Genomic DNA, 24,212 nt, shown 5'->3' with positions numbered 1-24,212 from the left:
TACTTTATTTATTTTACAAAATTAAAAAACTAAATGCACCCCTATTAAAAAAATTACCAGAAGCAAAACAGCAAATAAACCACCAAAGCGAAAGCAATACTTTACGGCTGAGTTGACTCAATATTATTCGCAACTAATCCATCTAAAAAAACAACATTATTTCCGGAAGAGAATGATTGCAGGGCAGCTATACAAATTTATTAGAAGACAACTGAACTGTTTATATTTATTTATGATGTTCATTGATCGCGAGTATAGATGTCGACAAGAATTAATCTATTGCCTTAGACACATTGAATTAGACCATAATACAATTAACCCCATGATAAAAATTAAGATCATGGTTATCTTGTCTTTAAATTCAGCTTCAGCTGAAATGTTTGAATTACTGACGAAAAGTGTCGACTCATTTTGTAGAACAAACCATGGTCAGGTTTCTTAATGTTAGCAATCAACCGTTGGTACTCTGCCAAAGAAGAGTCAGTTAACGGTTCCAAAAACTCACATCTGGCTAAGATATTAGGCGGAGGTACTCCTGCAATAAGGTTGGTGTCCAGTTTTGGCTTACCATTTTTAAGCTCTTTAGGCACTTCAAGACGAGTACTTTCAAGCGCAGATGGAGATGCACCAGGGATTACTTCTTCCTTAAACGGAATCGCTCTGCTAGCTTGCAAGCAAAACTCTATCCACTGATGTATGAGAGGAGATGGCCCTCGAATCCGTCCCCCAATTCGACTTGTTTCGAGCCTAGAGGCAGCCGGGATGGCCTAGAAAAAGAAGAAAGTATAACCTCACAAATCAATGAAAACATAAATTTCATAACAAAATGCTTTCGTTTATTACTTTATTATATTCAGAAAGTTTGTTGTGACTTGGGGCATTTACTTTTGTTCCTTAATGGGAATTCACTCATCTGTCTCTCATAAGGGTATCAGGTATAAGTTTAGGCCTCGTTTGGGAAAACTTCTACTTTTACTTGTATATACTTTTTTTAAGCTGTCTTTACCTTCTAGAATTTTAAAAAAAAAATACACTTTTGAAAGTGTTTAGGTAAAAAATAGTCTTTTTTTAATTTAAAAATTCTTTTTGGAGAAGTTAGGATTCCCATCTTTTTTCAAAAAACCTTTTTGAGAAGTTATTTTCTCAATTAGAATAATTTTCCTAATTTCTACTTTACTCATAAAATATATATATTTTTTATTGATATCCAAACACTTTAAAAAGAACTTTTCATTAAAAAAATCTTATAAAATAGTTATCCAAACATGAAAATTAAGTCAAAAGCTTTTACAAATCTTATACTTTTAGCCATAAGCAAAAACTTTGCCAAACAGGGCCAAATATTTTTTTTAATGAAAACTTTTTTTTAAAGTGTTTGGATAATCAATTAAAACAAAAAGATATTATGAGAGTGAATTAGGAATTAGGAAAATTATTCTAGTTTAGAAAATAGTTTTTTTCACAAGGATTTTAGGAGAAGCTAGGGAACCTATTTTCTTTGAAAAGATATTTTGAATTAAAAAAAAGACTTTATTTTTTATTCATAGACTTCTAAAAGTGGTTTTTTATTTCTAAAAGCTGAAAAAAAAAACTTTAAAGAACTTAGCCAAAGAGGGCCTGCGACTTTTAGGAAGCTCCTTTCGGCTTTCAAACCCATAATAAGCTACTTTTAGAAGCGTTCAAACGAATTTCAAAATATTCAACCCAAGTCCTATGCTACATGCTTTTCTAGCAAGTGTTTTCAAAATATTCAACCCAAGTCCTATGTCCTATGCTACATACTAAGGTAAGATGATTACTTTTTCATCTAAGCAAATTCTTCGTATCCAATTTGTGTGCATAATTTTAGAAGTATTTCATCTTCATCCCTCCATGTGGGAAGGAAGGGATTTAGGAGGAGATCACTTAGTTGCTTGGGAGAATGTGTGCTTGTCAAAATCGAAAGGGTCTCAAAATTGGCCAACTTAAAGTAACAAAACTTTGCTGATGACGTGGCTATGGCGTGTTCCTTCAGAGTGGCATAAGATCATAAGAAGCAAGTACAGTATGCCGGAAAATAGGTGGGACACAAAGGATGGGAATAGGAAATCTTCTAGGTGTCCATGGAGGAGTATTTCTAGCTATTATGAGGAGTTTTGGCAACTAGTGAAATTTAATGTGGGTAAAGGTCAATTCAATTTGAAGAAGGAATTTGGTGTGGGGATAAAAGCCTAAGTATGGCCTTTCCTAGAATTGCTATGCTTTTGGAAGAAAAAAAAAGGACACAAACATAGCTGATTTTTGTATCCTTGAGGAAGAGAAGGGAGTGAGCTGAACTTACATTTCAGAAGATACTCAAATGATAGAGAAGTCCCTATTCTCGTAGATATGATGTCTAGAATGAAAAACCAAAGAATTCACCCACAATTGGAGGATAGGAAGATATGGTTGGGGGATGCTAATGAGATGTTTCTTGCAAATCATCTTTTAAAATATTGACTGGTGATGTGCCTAATAAACAATTTTCTTGGGCAACAACGATATGGAAAAGTACTACAACCTCAAGAGTAGTTTTCTTATGGCTGTTGTGTTTAGGAAGGTTGAGTGTCCACGATGTTCTCCAATGAAGAAAACCTTATGTGAAGATATCTCCCGGATGGTGTGTTATGTAATTGCAGCTGGGAGGATTCTTCTCATGTATTCTTACATTGCTCCTTAATTAGAAGAATTTGGGGTTGGTATCTAAATTAATTTCAGATCCATCAGTGCATGCCAAAGAGTTGTGAGGAGCTTATAGTTCAAGGTGTTCAGAGGCAAAAAAGTATTGTGGAGAACAGGGATAGCAGCTGTGTGGTGGGCAATGTTGCTGAAAAGGAATAAAAGACTGTTTGAGGAGGTTGAAAATAGTGCAGAAGAGACTTGGGACAGAGCGAGATATTGTGTAGTCATTTGGCTCTTCAACAGGAAAGAATTTAAGAATGTCCCATTCTCTGATTTAAGTAGAGATTGGCAATGTTTTGTGTAAATGTTTATATTCTTAGTTCTGTGCTATAGAATCCTAAGTTTAGTTTTCTGTTTGATTTTGTTTATGTATGGGTAGTAAGTTTCCTGTACTCCCACATATCTCTTGTATTGTTTTTCATATTAATAATACAAGCACTGATGTTTTGAATAAAAAATTCCTCCATATATGACAGATATCATGATCAAAAAATAAGATATGAACAGTAACTAAGAAAAAAGTATATTTATCTTCTGTTACTGCTTAAACGTAAAATTAAATAATGCTATTTCAGATGAAATAGAAAAAGTGAAAAGAAAGAAAATTTCAGAGTAAAAACTTGAAACAAGGCATACCCAAAGATCTGCCCACAGGCTAGATCCAGACTTGGGAACAACTACTGCAACATTAGACATGCGCTTTGTAACTGGAATGACATCACTGCTCCACCCAACAGCCACCCAAACATCTCCAACTCCAAATGCTTTTAGATAGTGTGTATTATCAAATAACCGAACCTGCATAAAACCAATGGAGGTGAAACGATACAAAATGAAACAGAATAGAATTCTTCAGCAACATTATTGTCCCACATTTAAGTCCTTGTTGCATTAACCATAAAAAGTAGCATTGTCTACTTTTTCGATATAGAATAAGAATTATGACTTAGATGTCATCTCTACCTGATTTGCAAGGAATTCCAGATTTTGCTGGACAGCATCTGTGCCACCATCAACTTGCAAATTGATGTTGTTTATGTTATATGAAGCTCCCATATACTTCAGAACTGCACCAAGAACCTCTCTAGGAGAATTAACCATTGCTATCCTTCCTTGAAGTTCAGGCCGCCATAAATCTGCCCAGTCCTGTAGTAGCAGTTTGCCATGTCAGAATACTATATACGAGAGCACAGACTTTATAAAATTTACTGGATCCGTAAAAGTGTTCAATTTTTTAAATGAATATATGTTGCCATCACATTCCTGAGGCAGTAGAATAAAGTTTAAATGGAAAACTCTGATTCTCTTCACTAATAACAAACATGACATTTTACTGTTTGTGCCCTATACATTGAAAACAATGATACTGGAAGAACTTGTATTCAGTAACATCTTCCATTTCTGTAATTGTGAAATAAACAAAAGAATAAACTTCCTGGAGACCTTTTTATGGGGCAGATCAATTGGAGGATAAAGTATGGTGCACATATATCATGAGCAACCAGAATATGACATCAAGCTTCATATCGATTGCGCATTCTGAGATTAAATATGGCAACAATTAACTTATCATGGATCCTAACTGGGTCTTTTAGATTATGGCCTTCTAGAAAAAAGGAGAAGTTGGATTAGGGGCTGTATGGGATTTTGTGAGGAATGATGGACAAAGGCAAAACAGGAGTCTGATATTGAAGCTTTTATTGAGAACAAGGATAATGCAGACACATCTCAGTTAGAGCTAGTTTTTCAAGAATACAATCTCCTTCGTATCGCAAAGCCAAGATAAGATTTTAAATATGTTGCAGAGTTTGATTATCATTAGCTATTTCAGGTATGACGTTTAATTTGACGATATGATAAGCTCAAAGAAGAGTATGTGAGGATGGCTGGTTAACTGGTTGGGTTACTTAGTTGGGAGTTACTTTTCTATGTTAAGAAACAAAAAATAATGGAATCTGTTGACCCTGATTTTGGTCAACTGACACGGAGTCAAAATACGTTTGACGTGGATGAATGCGTTGAAAAGAACGTGATGACGAAAATAATAAGAACACAAGATTTTTATAGTGGTTCGGCCCCAGGATCTGGTAATAACCTACGTTCACTTAGATTGTTATTGATGTAAGGTCCAAACGAGTGATCAAAGAACTAGGGTTTAATGAGTTTCACCAACCTCTGAAGAACAATACAATCTCTCAAATAGAATTACTCTAGTCTCAAATAATTCGAAAGTCAAAAGTCCCTTCCTTGAACTATCTTTCTCTATTTATAGGCTCAAGGGGGATTACATGCATGTGTTACAGATATTCTCTCCTAAATAATCGGACACTCAGGAGATTGTGGGAGTCAATTTCGGGATTTACAAAGATCTTTATGGAAACATCATGTTGCATGCGGAACCTGCGACCAGACTGGTCGCAGGTAAGATTAGGCTGCCTACTGCTTATAATCTTTCTTCTGGTCGATATCCTAGCAGAGTTCCTCCAAGTGTCAGCCACGTGTCCGAGAATCACTTGTCACGTCATCTACGCCAGTTTTTTGGATAACATTTGCCCCTCAAGTTTATTTATTACGAGCAATAAATAAACTTTTGAGGAAACGACCCTTCAGTGACCCCACCATACGTGTCAGAACCCTTCGTGTGTTCTTGGAAAAAGCAACCTACTCTTGTCTAATCATGACTTTTCACTTCCCCAGTAATCATTCGACGGCTATCTCGTTTCCCCATACTTCGAAAAAAGGGAAGCTGATGATTAATCCCTTTTAATGCCACAGACAAAATTTATATATAACATCTCCGAAGTTCTCTTTTTCTTTTTACGCACGCCATTACTCTTTCAAGAAACCCTAAAACCAGAGCATCCATTTTCTTCTGGAGATCGTCCTTCTGCGTTTTCAAGACTCAGCCCGAGAGTTCCCTGATCTCCGAAAACTCTTACCAATCTCCACGACCTTCTTTCTGGTAAGTCTTGGAATCTTTATGTTTCATATTTTTGTAATGCATGTTTCTGTATGTTTGACTGTTGAGTTTATCTACTTTTGGGTTGAGGTGCTTTGTAACGACCCAAATTCGTTAATAAGGCTTAAGGGCCTTGATTAGCGTGCCAGGAGGGCACGATGGGAATTATGTGTGATTTTATGAGTTAAATGCATGGTTATGATTTAAAGCATGTTATTTGACTATTTATTTATCTGAGACGCATGTATATGTGTATTAGTATGCATGTAGGCCCTGATTGTGTTTGAAGGGCATAATTGTAATTTTAGCCCGCCGAGGGCATATTTGTGATAATTGTATTCCGTGATTTGTACCACGTGAGTGTGGTTTTATTTTGTGATGCACGTGCCGAGACGGTCCTAGAGAGCAATTTAACTTAAGAGTCACAACGGGATTTCTATACCCGGCTCGGGAGGAGCCTAGGGGTACCTCGGGAATTTTATGGTTAAGTTGAGATTTAGCGGGTAATGGTTATTAGAGATTTAGTAACCTGGGTAACCATTAGTTACTGCTGAGAGTAACAAGTTCTAGGTAGAAAATGGTAGAAATGAAATAGAAGTAAAAGGACTTAAGTGCCCTTGAGGTTTAGTTGGGAAAGGATAGGCAAGGAGGGGTAAAATGGTCATTTGACTGGGAAATTGATTTATGGCAGCTGGGTTATAGGGGGTACACGGTTTGGGGCTTGGCATTATTTGGTTTTGATAAAAACTAAAGAGAAGAAAAACCAAAGAGAAGGAAAGTTAGGGCAATGAGAAGAAGAAGAAGAAGAAGTGAAGGAGCTGAAATTTGGAGACTTAGGAGATGAATCAAGGGAGCTTGGGATGGGATTCTCTACTTGAGGTAAGGAATTTATACACATTTAAGGCTCGATTATGTTATGGGTTAAGAGATTTGAGCATGGGTTAAGTTTGAACTTTGAGTTTTTAATTTTCTGAAATTGAAATCAAGGATGTGGATTTTGGGGATTTGATTGCTTTGATGATGTTTATGGGTTGCTAGATGGGTCATATGAAGTTTGGATTTGATTTTGGGGTTTGGGTATTGGTTTGGTATGAATTGGGAAGGTTTTAGCTTGGAGAAAACGCAGGAGAAAACCCAGAATTCTGGGTCTGCGAAGGCGTGCCGCGACACAGGTTTTTCGTGCCGCGGCGAGGGAGCCTCTGACTGATGGGTGCCGCGGCACAAGGCTAAATTCAGGGCATCATTTTTAGGCAATTTTAGGCCTTTGCTCCGGGGGTTCGGGGGATGTCTCCGGGGTGTTGTTTTAAGGTTTTAGAGGTCCCGAGAGTGCGGGATTGGTCCCGGGAAGTGGTTTTGGGTTGATTAGTATTGAGGGATGTTTCTTGTGTGTTGTGACTAGGTTGTTGGTGAGGCTCGTGCTTGAGGACCGTGCTCGCGGCTTTAGTGCATCAGGAGGCTCGGAATTCAGGTAAGAAAACTATAACACCCGTAGGATAGGGCGTGGGCCCATAGTATGATTGTGGGGCGCGGCCCTATATTGCATCACATGTTAGGGTGCAGACTTAAATGAATTAATATTTGATTGCATGTTGTTGTGTTATATTATATGTGTGATTATGATGAAATGAACGGCAAGGGCCGAGTACGGCGTAGGCCGGGGCGGCCGTGGGCCGAAAGTAACACCTAGCACATGGGATGCTATAGTCAGGGCGGGGCCCGGTGGATACATGTGTTATGCTATATTCAAGGTGGGACCCAAGGGATACAAGAGTTATCCTCGCGGTGAGAACCGATACCCCAGGGCTTTGGTAAGGTCTCTGGGGCGGCATGGCTGTGTTAGCTTAGTCTAATGGTTGACTTGTTTATTTGAGGATTATCTATTATGATAAACTGTATACATTGCATATGTTATGTTCTGCATGAGTTTTCTTGCTGGGCTTCGGCTCACGGGTGCTCTGTGTTGCAGGTAGGGCAATGTCTGAGTCAACCAACCATGAGTACGGAGAGCGTGAAGCGACGCGTACATGTTTGGCCTGCCCGACTGCTTTGGTTGGGGGTTTATTTGAAAATGGCTGTAATAATCTATGATTTTTATGATTTATCAACTGTGAACTCATTTTTTAGATGTAAATAGTTTTCAAACCTTATTTTGGGATCCCAATGTTTAATATTAGAAGTTTTATTGAAACAACGCATTTTTCTAAGATTACAGCCTTAACTTTTAATTAGTCACACTTTCGTTTCAAAACCTCGGTTAGCGAGATCTTTGCACACTGTTTTGTCTTAAAACTCACTAAGTAACGGCTCTAAGGAAGTAGGGCGTTACATGCTTGTCAGTAGAATGTCTTGTGGGTGAAAAAAGTTACGAGTTAGTTTGATAGTTGAGATCATACTTTTTAGGACGTAAAACCGAAGTAAAGGTTCGATTTTTAGGCCAACCGAAAAAATAGGTTTTTCCCGCCCTAAGGGGAGTTGAAAAAGCTTTTATGAAAAACTTTTTGCTTTCACCCTTTGATCTGTTTCTCAAACTGTTCGTATGGAAAATTTTAGCTTTTTTTTAGAATGCTGCTGTATAAAAGCTTAACTTTTATCTCGACCAGCGCTATTCTAAAAAGTCTTAAAAATTCTCTATCCTCACCTCTCCATTCTTCTGTTTGCAGACTTTAATGCCAGATTTGTGGGGAGGTGAACGGCCCATCGACGACGATTATCTTGCCCAGCTGCTCGAAGGCGAAGAACAACCGACCGACAGAGTTCACGAGATCCCTTTTTCACGATCTTCTCCTAGACCTCGTCCATCTCCTCAAATAACCCGTTCTAAGTCTTTAGGCAAGAAAAGACCTGACTCCGAAGATAGCCCAAACTCTCCTGCCCAGCCTGATTCACAGGCTAGGGTTCCTTCGACCAGTGGTCGAGAAAATCCCGCTCCTGACCCTAATATCCAAACTAGAGTCCGCCCTCGTCATCAGAATCTGCCTGATGTCGAGTGGTATCTCTCCCCGACCAGCCAAGTGACTCCTCGGATGCTTGCCAACTACATCAGGAAGTATCCTCTCACAGGGGTCAATCTCAAAATTCCTACTGCAGACCCAAGGGCTAACCTTCCCGGAGGTGTATACAGTGTTTGGTCTAGATATCACATAGAGGCAGGGGCTACCCTCCCTCTACATCTTTTTATCAGGGGGTGGCCAACTATTTTGGTGTCGCCCCCTTCCAAATTACTCCGAATGGATATAGAATGCTGGCCGCACTCTATATCTTGTAAAAACTCAAAAAATAACCAGAACCTACCCCCATGAGGTCAACTATCTCTTCGACCTCAAGTCCAACCCTCAACAGTATGGGACGGGCTTCTTCCATCTTTGTCACCAGGAGACAAGCCGGACGTTCCTGAGTGACAATACGCACATATCCAACGTGGGGCAGTACAGCAAGGAGTACTTCCTCACTCCGGACATGACCAGCAACAACCTGGCCTTCGCTCGAGGAGGTAAGTGCTGTTTTTACTGGTCGATACTTTTTATCAGCGAATTTCCCTTCATTTTTCTTAAAGTACACTTTGTCTTTCAGGCCCATGGTTACGTCCGACCCCAACACCAGACATGGTGTTGAGGTCCACCGCATTGGCTAGGATGACAAACGCAGAAAAAAGCGTCAAGTCCCTGGTTACTGATGAAAATCTGAGGCTATCTGGCATCCTGCCTCCTCGCCATGAAACAAGAGGACCCGTAGTAGCAGATGCCACTGCCGAGGGGGATCCCGAGCAGCAACCCCCTGCGTCCCCTCCACGAAGGAGGCCGACGGGGGTTACAATCAGGGAACCCACGGGCAATCCTTCTGCACCCCAAGGCAAGAAGAAACAAAAGGCAACAGAACCTGTTGTGAATTTGGGGGAATCCTCCGATTAAAACGGTACAGTTATTTCGCTTTTAAATAGCTTGCCAATTCCCTGTCACTAGTTTGACGAGGAGGGCAACTTTACGTATACTCAAAATCTAGGGTCAGACTTCTTCGTGCCAGATAGTGAGTGTGTGACTAATAGAGTCAATAGTATAGCGACCAGTAATTGTAGCTCGGGTATTAAACTTTGTGACATCTTTCCTGTTTTATCAAGAGTTTTTATTTGCCTTTATCTTATCATTTGCATATGTTTATTTGTACGCAGATATGACCACTCACAACGTCTTCGATTTACATCAGACTGAGGAGGAAGTAGAAGTCCCTCTGGTCCGGCGAAAGACGTCCAGGAGGCATAACGGTGAATCAAGCCAAGGACCTCCTGCCAAGAAGGGTCGAACATAAGATCCTCCCAAGGACGTGCTAACTGGGCAAACTTCTGCCCAGCCTTCGGTTCCTGTTGAAAAGGAAACCCCGCCTGCTACGACGAACCCTCCCCCTGCAGCCGCTAAAGAACAAACCCAGCGGGACGAAGCTCTTGGGGCCAAACTTTCGAGCCGCGCCTTGCGAGCAGCCAAGGACCGCCTTGCACACATCGTGAAGTACAACCGTTGCAAAGATGCAATGGCTGAGGTAGAGAAAATGGGGGTCGACCAAATTCTGAACAGGGCCCTAAACGAAATGGCCAGCGTAAGCATTTCTTATCTCTTTGGCTTCCGTCTTTTATTCTTGGCAACAGACTCTAACTTTATCTCTTATCCACAGGCTTTGCTGACTGCAACTGCTGCTCGTACTCGTGCCCAAGCTACCATCGACCAGGCTCGGGCAAATGCCATCGAGAGGTACCAGGCGAAAGCTGCTGAGGAGCTTCAGGCTGCAGAAACCAGGCATGTGGGGGAGTTGGAGGCGGTCACCCAGCAGAAGGATACTGCGGTGGCAAAGCTGGCGGAGGTCGAAGCTTCCAAGGCAGCCTTGAGGAAGCAGAGGGAGGAGTACCAGGAGACCAGCCGAGTCCAATATCGCGAATGCAAGAGACTCAACGAGGAGCTTCTTGCCAAGAACAAGGCCATGGCTGATCTTGAGAGCCAAATATAGCAGCTGAAGCTTGCCAACGCCAAAGATCTGGAAAGGTACAAGAATGCGACGCTTCGGTGTTTCTATGACTTCTGGAAACACAACCAGGGCGCCAACTTTGACTACCTTTCAGAAGATGTCAGGAATGCTGAGCTGGCCGGCTACACTGCTCGATTGGCCGAAGAAGAGGAAAGAGCAAGGATCCATGCTTCCCCAAGCATCCAGCCGGCCGCTGGCGCAGAGAAAGGAGGAGTTGTTGAGGATGCGGCCAACCAGATTGCTGAGCAAGACCCTCCTGCTCCTACTACTCCTTAAACTTATTCTCTTTTTATTTTTCTTCAATTACACGACCCACGGGTCGTGATGTAAAGACTATATATCTTTTTTGAATTTGCTGCATGGGCAGCAAACTTTCCTTTTATTTGAACAGTTACATCCAAGCAGTGATGCGTGCGGTGTAAAAGACTGCATTATAATGTTATAATATTTTCATTTACCATAACATCTGTCCGTATGACCGAACTTAGCATAGTACTTTGGTTTGATTTAACAAAATATAAATTTTGAAAAATACTCTAAGTACCTTAACATGCTTTCACTTATTTTGTTCATGTGTTTAAATACCTTTTGATATGCTTTGCTATCGATGTGCCTTATATGCCCCCAAGTGATCGAGGAGCTTTAGATCCTGGGTCACTTGCCTTGATCATGACCTGTTCGAACATTTCTGCTCGATAGGAAACGTAATGCTTATACTACAGCAAAACAACACATGTAATGAACAAATACTTGTAAACATAAATTTACAAAGGTTCGCAAGAATGACTGGCTGCGCACAGTCCCTTATAATCTCGTATTAAAAATGGACTAAACATATCCTTACGAATGATTCTAAAAAAGGATCTTACATATATAAGCGATTAGCCATACAACGTGGCTAACCCTTTTTGCAAAACTTGTAAAAAGTAAAATTTAATACAAGTCAGTCCTTTAAAAAGGACTGGTCACTGATAATACTTGCGCAGGTGTTCTTTATTCCAATAACGTGGAACGAGATCTCCGTTTAGGCGTGCAAGTTTTTTGGTGCCCGGGTGAAGGACTTCTTCAATCTGGTAAGGTCCTTCCCAATTAGGTCCGAGTACTCCAGCAGTGGGGTCGCGGGTATTCAAGAAAACTCGTCGTAGCACCAAGTCACCGACGTTGAATTTTCTTTCTTTTACTTTTGAGTTAAAGTACCGGGCGACCTTTTGCTGGTATGCAGCAACTCGGAGTTGAGCTTTCTCCCGTATCTCGTCAATTGAGTCTAGGGACTCCATCATCAGTTGGCTGTTCTGGTCCTGATCGTATGTTAAGCGTCGATGTGTGAAGGGATCTAACTCGACAGATAACATAGTCTCATATCCGTAGGCTAAGGAAAATGGGGTGTGACCTGTCGTTGTTCGGTGAGAGGTTCTATACGACCAGAGGACTTCAGGCAGCTGCTCTGGCCATGCTCCTTTAGCGTCTTCAAGCCTCTTCTTCAGGGTGTCTTTAAGAGTTTTATTCACAGCCTCTACTTGCCCGTTTGCTTGTGGATGCGCAACTAAAGAAAAACTTTTGATAATCTCGTGCCTTTCGCAGAAGTCGGTGAATAAGTCGCTGTCAAATTGGGTTCCGTTGTCTGAAATGATCTTTCGGGGCAAACCATACCGGCAAACAATGTTCTTGATGACAAAGTCAAGAACTTTTTTGGTCGTTATGGTAGCGAGTGGTTCAGTTTCAGCCCATTTGGTGAAGTAGTCGACTGCCACAACTGCGTACTTCACTCCGCCTTTTCCCGTTGGCAGAGATCCAATCAAATCTATCCCCATACTGCAAAAGGCCACAGACTCTGCATCTGTTTTAACTCGTTTGGAGCTGCTTGTGGAATTTTGGAGAACCTTTGACATTTATTGCATCTTCGTACAAACTCCATTGAATCTTCGTTCATAGTCGGCCAGAAGTAGCCTTGCCTTAGAATCTTTTTTGCCAAACTTTGCCCCCAGCGTGATCTCCACAGAAGCCTTCATGCACCTCTTTCATTAGTTCCTTAGCTTTTTCTAGTGTAACGCATCTGAGTAGTGGCATTGAATACCCTCTCCTGTACATAACACCATCGACCAGTATGTATCTAGCAGCCTGCCTTTGTAGAGTTCTGGCTTTGTTTCTATCTGTTGGTAGCACACCATTTGTCAGATACTCCAAGTAAGGCGCCATCCATGTATCCTCCATTCGAATTTCCATACTGGCTTCAATTGTTTGTATGCTTGGCTCACTCAATCTTTCTACTGGCACAATGTTCATAGTGTCAGCATCTTTCGCGCTCGCGAGTTTGGCCAAGGCGTCTGCATTTGAATTCTGATCCCGCGGTATTTGCTGGAGGGTATACTTCGTGAACTGGGCTAGCAGGTCTTTGGTTTTATTTAAGTAGGCCACCATTTTTAGGCCTCGTGCTTGATATTCCCCTAGAACTTGATTCACTACCAGCTATGAATCATTGTAAATATCAAGCGTCTTTATGCTCATGTCTTTCGCCATTCTCAACCCAGTGAGGAGTGCTTCGTATTCGGCTTCATTATTTGAAGCGGTAAAGTCGAACCTAATGGTGCAGTGAAATAAATATCCTTCCGGCATTATCAATATCACTCCCGCTCCTGCGTGAGATTCGTTGGACGACCCATCCGTGAATAACTTCCAAGAAGGAGCTTTCTCTTGAGGCTCAGGCGCACTAGGCTGTTCGCACTGCTCGCTGTCTGGGAGTTCGGTGAACTCTGCAATAAGATCAGCCAAGACTTGTCATTTTACTGCTGCTCGCGGAGAATATGTGATATCGAATTGCCTTAGTTCGACTGCCCATTTTAATAATCGCCCAGCCGCCTCTGGTTTTTGGAGGACTTGCCGAAGGGGCTGGTCGGTTAAAACTGTGATAGGATGGGCTTGGAAGTAAGGGCGCAGCTTCCTTGAGGCCAGGATTAAGCAATACGCTAACCTTTCAATAGGTGGATATCTCTGTTCTGCCCCGATCAGCCTCATGCTAACATAGTAGACCGCTTTTTGTACGCCCTCCTCCTCTCGTACTAGTACCGCACTCGCAGCAACTTCCGTGATCGCCAGGTAAATGAACAAAGTTTCTCTTTCTATCGGCTTTGGATAAAACGGGAGGCTGTGCCATATGTGCTTTCAAGGCCTGAAAAGCTTGCTCGCAGTCTTCTGCCCATTCAAACTTCTTATTGCCCCTAAGTAGATTGAAAAAAGGGACGCATTTGTCTGTGGATTTTGAAATAAATCTAATTAGGGCTGCGATTCTCCCGGTTAAACTTTGTACATCTTTGATCTTTTCTAACGATTTCATGTCGATCAGGGCTTTTATCTTGTCGGGGTTGGCCTCGATTCCTCTTGAATTTACAATGAACCCCAAAAACTTTCCTGATCCAACTCCGAAGGAACATTTGAGAGTATTTAGTTTCATCTGGTACTTGTTCAATACATCAAAACATTCTTGTAAATCCTTCACATGTCCTTCTGCCTTCTTAGACTTTACCAGCATGTCGTCCACGTATACCTCCATGTTTACTCCGATCAATTCTTTAAACATGTGGTTGACTAACCGCTGGTAAGTCGCATCTGGTTGTAGCCCGAATATGCATCCATGAAGGAGAGGATCTCGTGTCCTGCAGTGGCATCGACCAACTGGTCGATTCTTGGGAGTGGGAAGCAATCTTTTGGGCAGGCTTTATTGAGGTCTGTAAAATCTACGCAGGTTTGCCATTTGCTGTTAGGCTTGGGAACCAGCACTGGATTGGAGACTCACGATGGATAAAACGCCACCCTGATGAACCCATTCTCCTTTCACCTTTCAACTTTTTCTTTTAAGGCTCTTGATCGATCTTTATCGAGCAGCCTTCTTTTTTGTTGCACGGGTGGAAAAGTCTTGTCTATATTCAGGACATGGCTAATAACTGCAGGGTCTATCCTAGCCATGTCTTTATGTGACCAGGCAAAGACCTCCTAGTTCTTTCGCAAAAATTCCACCAGTGCATGCTTCGTGGTTGGTTCTAGGTTTTTCCCGACCTTCACGACTCTGGTCGGGTCTTTTTCGTCGAGTTGGACCTCTTCCAGGTCCTCGACGGGTCCAACGTTCTCTTCAAAATCTCCAAAGCGAGGATCTAGATCTCTATCCTCACTTTGGGCAACACCCTATTTGGTGACTTCATCACCGGATTGGGCTTGTGTATCAATTGCCATCTGCAACCTATCCGAGGTAGTGCTTTTTGATGTTCCCTTTTTCGCCTTCGTGACTGAGGCGTTATAGCACTCTCTGGCCTCCCTCTGGTTTCCCAACACGCGTCCTACCCCTGCGTCTGTCAGGAATTTCATGGCCAAGTGCCACATAGAGGTGACGGCCCGTAGATCAACCAGTATAGGTCTTCCAATGACGGCATTGTACGCCGAAGGACAATCAACTACTATAAAAGTGGCGAGTAATGTCCTGGTAGCAGGTGTTGTACCTGTCGTCACTGGTAGTCTGATTATTCCTGCGGGGGCGAGTCCCTCACCAGAGAAGCCGTATATTGTCTGGTTGCAAGGCTCCAGGTCCTTAACGGACAACTTCATGCGTTCCAGCGAAGACTTATACAGGATATTCACCAAACTTCCTGTATCGACCAGCACTCTCTTCACCATCATGTTGGCCATTTGGATATCCACGACTAGCGGATCGGAATGTGGGAACCGGACATGTTGGGCATCGCTATCAGAGAAGGTTATTTCGCCCTCTTCTGACCGAGCCTTTTTTGGCGCGCGGTCCTCCACAGTCATCATCTCGATGTCCTGGTCGTGGCGCAGAGTCCGAGCGTATCGTTCCCTGGCCTTTCCGCTATTTCTGGCGAGGTGCGAGCCTCCACAAATGGTTAACAGTGTGCCAGTCACGGGGGCAGGCTGCAAAGGTGGCCAGCGTTGGCGTGTGGGCGCTTGCTCGTTGCCACCTGGAGCTTCTCGTTGGGAATTTCCCGAGGCCCGTACGTATCTTCTCAAGTGTATTTGTCTAATAAGGAACTCGATTTCATCCTTCAGCTGGTTGCATTCGTTGGTGTCATGTCCGTAGTCGTTATGATAACGACAGAACTTGGAAGTGTCTTTTCAAAATATCCTCTCGAATGGAGGCAAGCTTCTTATAAGGCACACTGGAACTCGTGGCCTGATAAACCTCTCCCCGAGACTCAACTAGGGCAGTATAGTTAGTGAACCGTGGTTCATAACAGTTACCCTTGGCTCGTTTATTGTCAGAGGTGGAAGGCTCGTTGTGCGGCCGTTTCCCACCATTCTTGCCATTGCCGTTCCCGTTAGGCTTAGACCCATTGGCGGCTTTGGCGGGCTCGGCTACCTTCTTATCCTTGCCTGGAGGCTTTCCATAGTCGGCAATGGCATCTTCGAGCTTGATGTAACGATCAGCCCGGTCCAAGAATTCCTGGGTAGTTCTAACTCCATCTTTTCAGAGGCTCTTCCAGAGAGGGGTGCGACGCCTAACCCCTGCGGTTATGGCCATCATTTTGCCTTCGTCCCCTACCGTTTTCGCTCCAGCGGCTGCTCGCATAAAGCGCTGGATGTAGTCCTTAAGCGATTCTCCATCCTACTGGCGAATTTCAACCAGCTGGTTTGCCTCGGTCGGATGCACTCGACCTGCGTAGAACTATCCGTAAAACTCATTTACGAACATCTCCCAGGAAACTATGCTTGCAGGAGGGAACTTAAAAAATCATTCCTGCGCGGCATCAGAAAGTCTTGCAGGGAAGATCCTGCACCGAGCGTCTTCGGACACTTTCTGAATGTCCATTTGTATCTCAAACTTATTGACGTGAGATACCGGGTCACCGTATCCATCAAAGTTCGAAAGCATAGGCATTTTAAACTTACTAGGAGTCTCTGCCATAGCTATCCTCTGGACGAAAGGAGTGCCTTTCCTCCTGTCGTGGTCGATATGAGATGTTCTTCCCCGACCAGTTGTTGCACCGCCTGGTTAAGGGCATCTATTTGGGCCTGCACAACGACGGGAATCGCTGTGACTTCTGTTGCTGGGGGGATGTTCTCGACATGACGCTCGCGGCGATCGTTAAGTACATCTCTCAAGTCCTCGTCTCTTCTCCGCTGCTTGCTAGCTCCAAGCCGGTTGAAGACGTTATTTTGCCTGGATTGCCCCCCAGCGTCCCGTCTGCCGGGTTGGTCATCTTGAGGTGGCTGATCCCTGTTTCCACCTTTTTCCTCATTCCTTCGACCGGCATTTCCTCTGCCGGAATCGGCCTCATCATAACCATTGCCATCTCTGAATCGCGATTGGCTATGACAGGATCGACTGTTTCCTCGATTTCCTTCCCGAGCTGAAACGTCCCGAGCGTTAGAGGGTGGCCTGCGTTGGTCGTTAGGTCCCCGTGCATTATCATGCCTTGGGGGACCTCGGACCGAAGAGCCTAACTTTGAGTTCCTCCTGTTACCAGGAGGATGCTGTCCTCTGTTCGGAAGGTTCGGCTCGTCGCCCCTATGGCGTCTAGGACTTCGAGGTTGCTGCCCGGTCCTATTCTGCCTCTGCTGCGGGGGATTGCCACGACCAGCTTGGGAAGGAGGCTGTGCTTCAGGGTCTCCTAGAGGGACATCGTCCTGAGGTGCTGGTGGCTGCTCGGGCCTTTGTGGGCTCGAGGGTTGGATAGGCGGACTGGGATTGGGACCCCTGTGGGGTGGCCCATTCGCGGGTTGATCAGGCTGCGAGGCAGGTGCAGCCTGATTCCTAGCCAATTGCAAGGCTGCCTCGAGGGCTGCCATGACTATGCTCTGGCGACGGTCCATCTCCGCCTGTCTCTCACTTAACTCCGCGCGCTGCCGTTCAATCTCTTGCTGCTGCCGCGCCATGATTTCGGCAGCACTTTCCTGACTGGCCCTCAGATTGGCCAGCTCTTAATGCAACGCCCCCAGAGTACTCTTTAGCGTCGCGTCATCCATTTCTTCCTCTTCAAAGTCCAAATGTGGCTCATCCTCAACCACGCTTGCAGGAGGAGGCGGGTTTGATGGTGCAGCGACGGCCACCTGTCCAGTTTTCCTTGCAGTTTTCGCCATTGGTTTTCTCAACGGTGATATATCAATCTCTCAATGAAAGCACCAGAATGTTGACCCTGATTTTGGTCAACTGACACGGAGTCAAAATACGCTTGACGTGGATGAATGCGTTGAAAAGAATGTGATGACGAAAATAATAAGAACACAAGATTTTTATAGTGGCTCGGCCCCAGAATCTGGTAATAACCTACGTCCACTTAGATTGTTATTGATGTAAGGTCCAAAGGAGTGATTAAAGAACTAGGGTTCAATGAGTTTCACCAACCTCTGAAGAACAATACAATCTCTCAAATAGAATTACTCTACTCTCAAATAATTCGAAAGCCAAAAGTCCCTTCCTTGAGCTATCTTTCTCTATTTATAGGCTCAAGGGGGATTACATGCATGTGTTATAGATATTCTCTCCTAAATAATCGGATACTCAGAAGATTGTGGGAGTCAATTTTGGGATTTACAAAGATCTTTATGGAAACATCATGTTGCATGCGGAACCTGCGACCAGACTGGTCACAGGTAAGACTAGGCTGCCTACTGCTTATAATCTTTCTTCTGGTCGATATCCTAGCAAAGTTCCTCCAAGTGTCAGCCACGTGTCCGAGAATCACTTGCCACATCATCTACGCCAGTTTTTTGGATAACAGAATCCTATTAAGTAAACCTTGAAACAGTTGTCCTATACAGATTAGTTTCTGGGCTCCATGCGGGAGAAAGTTACTAAAAAGACTTGGATGGAATGAAAAAAGATTATCTTTCATGAGGAAAGAAATTACAGTGATTTACTTGTCCCTTGACCCTTGTTTTCAAAACTATTATGGTACTCTTCAGAACTCCTTGTTAAGTGAATCAGTGCATCTGTTGTGGAAAAACTGAAGCACTATTTCTTGTGAGAAGAGAGGAAGTTGGCTCAAGATATGGTTCTAGTGCATAGCATTAGAAGCAAACATGGCATACAAGTCCATGGTCAGGATTCCATGCTTGTCTCTACTTGGTTCCTTTGATTCCCTTGATAGTTTATTTCTCAATGGCTAGAGGAGTGCCTAACCATTGCTGCCATTTATTGAGGACGTGGTCTTGAATAGGTATTGCACATGTAAAAATAATCTTATATAATTACAACAGCATTACTCATAAAAAGAGATAAATATAACAATTATATTTGTTGTTAGAATGATGCATACATCATTGAATGAGTTGTAAATTACCTCTATTGGAGCCAGATTCTGCTTTTGAAATTTACTCTTCTTGTAAGCTATCACCATGCAACCCCACCGATATGGAGCAGCCCATATTTTACCATCTGGATCGAGACACCCGTCATGGTTCCTGCGTAGATATACCTGAGATTCTTTTAGCAAAAAACTTATTCTGGAAAAGAAAATTATAAAAAAACAAAAAAAAATCTCCAGCAAAGTTATACTAATAATATTAAAGAGCAAGCTAGCTTTTTAAGCTTGCCCAACTAAAAAAGAGACACACATGCCAAAGTTGGATAAAATTTAACCCTCTTCCATCCACTTCTTTTTTAATCTATAACAAGGTAAAATGATAAGCATAACATGCACTAGATCAATTAAAAATAACATTTATACATAATATATATAAATATATAAATTTCTGGAGAATAGATGACATAACTCAGGATTTAAAAATAAATTATATAGGAACTTCTGCCTACGTCTCTCTCTAGCTCATAGTGTAGACTGCTTATTATCTTGTCGGCTGCCTCTAACCCAGATTCCGGCTATCTATTCAAAAATGAATGATGAAGAACTCGCCTCATTGTACGATTCCTTGTCACTGGAAGATGAAGATGAGGACGATTTCTGTGATGTTGTGGATCAATCACTCCTGGACAAAGGAGCTGATAACATTGCTAAATCCCTTGTGGGATGGGTGCTTGCTACAAGGGTAATCCCACGAGACAATTTTATCTAAATGGTGAGACTCTACTGGAAGATCCAAGGCTCTTTTGAGGTGGAAGCCTTGGGGAAGAATATATTTCTGTTCAGATTTGAATTAATTATGGATCGTAAAAGAGTTTTTGAAGGGGGTCTCTGGATCTTTGAAAACAGTCTCTTAGTCCTTAAAGAACCCGATGAACTATGTGATCCCTCCGATATGGTATTCAATATTGCACCATTTTGGGTCCAAATACTCAAAGTCCCAGTGTTCTGTTTGTCGAACTCGATAAATCGGTAGGGACAGTCCTAGATGTCGAGAGTAGTGGGGTTGGGGAGTGCATCGGAAAATTCATGAGGGTTCGAATTGCTATTGATGTCTCGAAACCTCTTACGAGGGTGATTAAAAAAAGAATGAAGGCAGGGCAGGAACCGATTGTTATGCCGGTACGATACAAACGCCTACTGGAACTTTGTTATTTTTGTGGCATACTTGGTCATCCATTCCGAGAGTGCCTGACAAAGCCAAATGGAGTCGATAGCAATACAACACTGAAATTTGGGGACTGGATTAGAGCCCCTATCCCAAAAAAACAAGTGGCCACCCAGTGAAGAGAAGTAGAGGGAAGGAAGGTGGGGGTGATGGTTTGAATCTTGGTGGTTCTCTGGTTGTTGGTAAGGTGTCCAGTGCTCGGAAAACGGGAACGACGACAGCTGGTGCTAATAAAGGAAAGATGCAAGTGAAGGAATCTGCCATTAAATGGCACCCGATTTCCAGCAAGTTTAAAAGCCATGATTTGGAAATTAACGGTTTGACTTCTCCTTGTAATGGGGAGATGTATGAGCCCATTCCTAATATATCACAAGGCATTCCCGATTTGAGTAAACCTGTGCATCATAATAATTTATTATTAGATCATGAGAGTTTTAGCACACGTTGTGCATCAAATCAAGGGAGTATTTCAGAAGGTGGAGATGGGTCTACTGATATGGAAATAATGAAAAGATCTATTATAAAAGAAGGCAGTGAACGTGTTTCTCACGTGAGCATAGGTGTGAATGGCTCTCAAAAGCCCATGCATAGTATTCAGGAGCCCGCGACTAATATTCAAAAGCCCATGCAACATTCTAAAAATGACACATGTGAGAGTCACGTGAGCCATTTAATTCAATACCCTCCTGGGCATTCTAAGATTGTGCCTGACATAGTGAAGGAGAAATCGGTGGCTGGTTCTCAACTCTATACAAGGAAGAAGAAAGTGAGATTCAACTTCAGTGGGGTCCTTGGTGTCAAAGCTAATAGCCCCAAAAAGGCATTCAAACGTGGAACAAAGGAGTTGCTAATTCCTCTTAATGTACCTCCTGAACCTTCCAAAGAGGTGTCCGTTGGGTTTGGTGCTCCATCTCCTTTACCAGGACTGGTTGGGCATGGTTCCGTTGTTACTGATGAGTCGGTGGTCCCTGAGAATCAGGGCCACCGAGTATTATGAATTGTCTATCCTGGAATGTCCAAGGGCTAGGGAATGACCAGACATTCCAAATTCTCCATTCCCATGTGTGGGAGTCCAATCCCGATATCGTCTCTCTTTGAAACAATAAGTTTTGGACTGCCATGGAGTTGGTTCGGGTTAGACTCGACTTTGCGGGAAAGATTGTTGTGGAAAGAAGAGGAAGAAGTGGTGGGCTATGTCTGATGTGGTCCGACAGAATTGATGTACAATTGCTTGGCTACACTTATAACCACATTGATGTTATGGTTAATTCCCATTACAGGGTAAGGTGGAGATACACAGGATTCTACGGGCAGTCAGATAGTACCCTTCGTCAAGAATTTTGGGTCCTTTTTAAAAGGTTGGGGCATGGCTTCCGTGGCCCATGGCTATGTGGAGGTGATCTCAATGAGCTGTTATTTGACCATGAGAAGAGTGGAGGCCCTTCCTGTCCACAATATCTTATGAGTAACTTTTGGAATGCTTTGACGAGGCTTGCTACACTTGGTGCAATCGCCACCTTGAGGGTCGTTTTGCAAAGAGAGGTTAAATCGAATGTTGTGCAATAAAGATTGGCTCGACCTTTTCCCAAACTCTATTGTCTCCCACCTAAAACTCCAGGGGTCGGATCACAAGCCTTTACATGCAAGAGTTTTGAGGAACAACGATCGTCGGGACAGGCTTCGTCTAAAAGCTAGATTCCACTTTGAATTAGCTTGGGCGGATGAGCCGGAATGCAAAGACCTTGTAAAAAGCTCTTGGGGTACGGATCAGTGTAACAACCTAGATAGTTTAAGGGGGAAGATTAAGGGTGTTGCCTATGACCTTAGTGAGTGGAACTTGTCATCTTATAAGAGAACTAGAGTGGCTAAAAAGAAGAAAAAGGAGGAATTGGAAGCTTTAGATTTACATGTGGATGGAAGCACTAGCAGTGAATATTTGAAAACTGAAAAAGAGCTTAATACTCTCATTTATAAGGATGAGAAATATTGGGCTGCGATTGGGAGACAAAAAACAGAAATATTGCTTTCTTTCACTAAAGTGCTTCACAAAGGAGAAAGAAGACTGTCGTCAAAGGAATCTTCAACGAGGATAACATTTGGAAAGAGGAATCTAGTGACATTGCCTCTGCCTTTGAAAGGTACTTTGGGTCGTTATATACATCATCTCAGGCCTCCCAAGAGGCAATGGATCGCATGCTAAACTGTGTCCATGAACGAGTCTCAATAACCATGAACAGGCAGCTGACACGTGAGTTTACAAAGGAGGAAGTGAGATGTGCGTTGTTTCAGATGAACCCTTCAAAGAGTCCTGGGAAAGATGGCATGGGTGCAGGTTTTTACCAGAAATATTGGGATGTTGTTGGCGATGATGTAAGCAAAACCTGCTTGGATTTCCTCATGGGAGTAGGTTCAGTTAGTTGCATAAATGAAACTATCATAACTGTTATCCCTAAGGTGAAAGATCACACGCACTCTTCTGATTACTGCCCTATCAGCTTATGTAATGTCTTATATAAGATTATTGCCAAAGTGCTTACAAACAAGTTGAGAGAAGATCTTGTGAGTGTGATCTCTGAAGAACAAAGTGCATTCATACCGGGCCGCTTGATAACAGATAATGCAATGGTGGGGTTTGAATGTCTAAATGCAATTAAACGGCGCAAAAAAGGAAAATCTGGCCACCTTGCCTTCAAAGCAGATATGGCAAAGGCATATGACCGTGTTGAATGGAACTTTCTATGTGAGATGATGGAGAAATTGGGGTTTCTTAGGGACTTCACTGCGTTGAATAAAAAATATATCTCCACAGTTACATACTCTATCAATGTGAATGGAAACATAGTGGGAAATATTACACCAACCCGTGGGATCAAACAAGGAGACCCACTCTCCCCATTTCTATTTCTTATATGTGTTGAAGGTCTCTCATCTCTATTCAAGTATGAGCTTTCCCTTGGTTCCATTGCTGGCCTTAAATGTGGAAGAAATGGCCCTGTGGTATCTCATCTATTATTCGTCGATGATTTCTTTTTCCTTGAAGCAACTCTAGATGGGTGTATGAAATTTAAAGATGTTCTAGCGTGCTATGAAGGAGCTTCTGGAAAACTGGTTAGCTTAACGAAATCAGTTGTATGTTTCTTGGCTCATTTGACTAGCCAGCAATGTCTAGATTTGGCAATATCTCTTGGGGTTCCTTTGGTGCCTTGTCATGAAAAGTATATGGGATGACCATGTCTTGTAGGCAGAACGAAGAGTGGCCTTTTCCAATCTATAAGAGACAAAGTTTGGGGTAAGCTGTTTGGATGGAAATCAAAGCTTTTCTCCTCTAGTGGGAAGAAGATTCTGTTAAAATCTGTAGTCCAAGCTATCCCGACCTAGGCTATGAATTTGTTCAGTTTGTCGATGTCTCTAATTAATGAACTACATAGACTATGTGCACGCTTCTGGTGGGGGCTAATACTGCATCTAAGAAAATGCACTAGTGTTCATGGTCCAAAATGTGCTAGCATAAATCTGATGGAGGACTTGGAATTCACAATCTGTCCTTGTTCAGTCAGGTCTTACTAGCTAAGCAAGCAGCTCGTATCTATTACAGTTCAGACCTCACGAAAAGCTTCTATTTCCCGTTCTCTACTTTCACTCAAGCAAAAGTTACTCAGAGGACCTCATACTTATGGCAGAGTATTATGTAGGGAAGAGAGTTGTTCCTGACTGGAGCAAGATGGCTCATAAAAGATGGAAATTCGGTAAACATCAAGACTGATAACTGGATACCCAAAAAAGACATGGGACCTTCCATTTCTTTTAGTGGCCCTTCTTCTCTTGAGAAGGTAAGCGATCTTAAAATGACTAATGGTGGCTGGAATACCGACTTAATTAGAGAGTACTTCTCTATTGAGGAGACCCGTTTCATCCTGTCTATTCCTAATCTTATCCATCCGAGTCCTGACTGTTTAGCAAGGTAATCAAACTCAGAGATTAAGCAAGGTAATCAAACTGTTACTCAATATTTTTCAGATTTACACAACTTATGGCAGGAACTTGATATGTATGTGGATACCACACCACT

The 24,212-nt window shown here is 42.7% G+C and overlaps 1 protein-coding gene across 1 annotated transcript in view; it reads right to left on the bottom strand.

Annotated features, from left to right (window-relative positions):
• Positions 1-196: 196 nt before the first annotated feature.
• LOC133834853 (uncharacterized) overlaps positions 197-24,212 on the bottom strand; it is a 40,775-nt gene continuing 16,759 nt past the window's right edge. The window contains exons 4-7 of the mRNA XM_062264623.1: positions 18,955-19,089; positions 3,664-3,846; positions 3,337-3,498; positions 197-767 (exon numbers count right to left, since the gene is read on the bottom strand). Coding sequence (XP_062120607.1) covers positions 345-767; positions 3,337-3,498; positions 3,664-3,846; positions 18,955-19,089 — 903 coding nt within the window. The 3' untranslated portion in view covers positions 197-344. The remainder of the gene's footprint in view (positions 768-3,336; positions 3,499-3,663; positions 3,847-18,954; positions 19,090-24,212) is intronic.

The sequence above is a fragment of the Humulus lupulus genome, chromosome 5 (genome assembly GCF_963169125.1).
Source record: "Humulus lupulus chromosome 5, drHumLupu1.1, whole genome shotgun sequence".
Lineage (NCBI taxonomy): Eukaryota > Viridiplantae > Streptophyta > Magnoliopsida > Rosales > Cannabaceae > Humulus > Humulus lupulus.
Note: the sequence above shows the minus strand (reverse complement) of the source record. Positions and strands in the feature narration are given on the sequence as shown.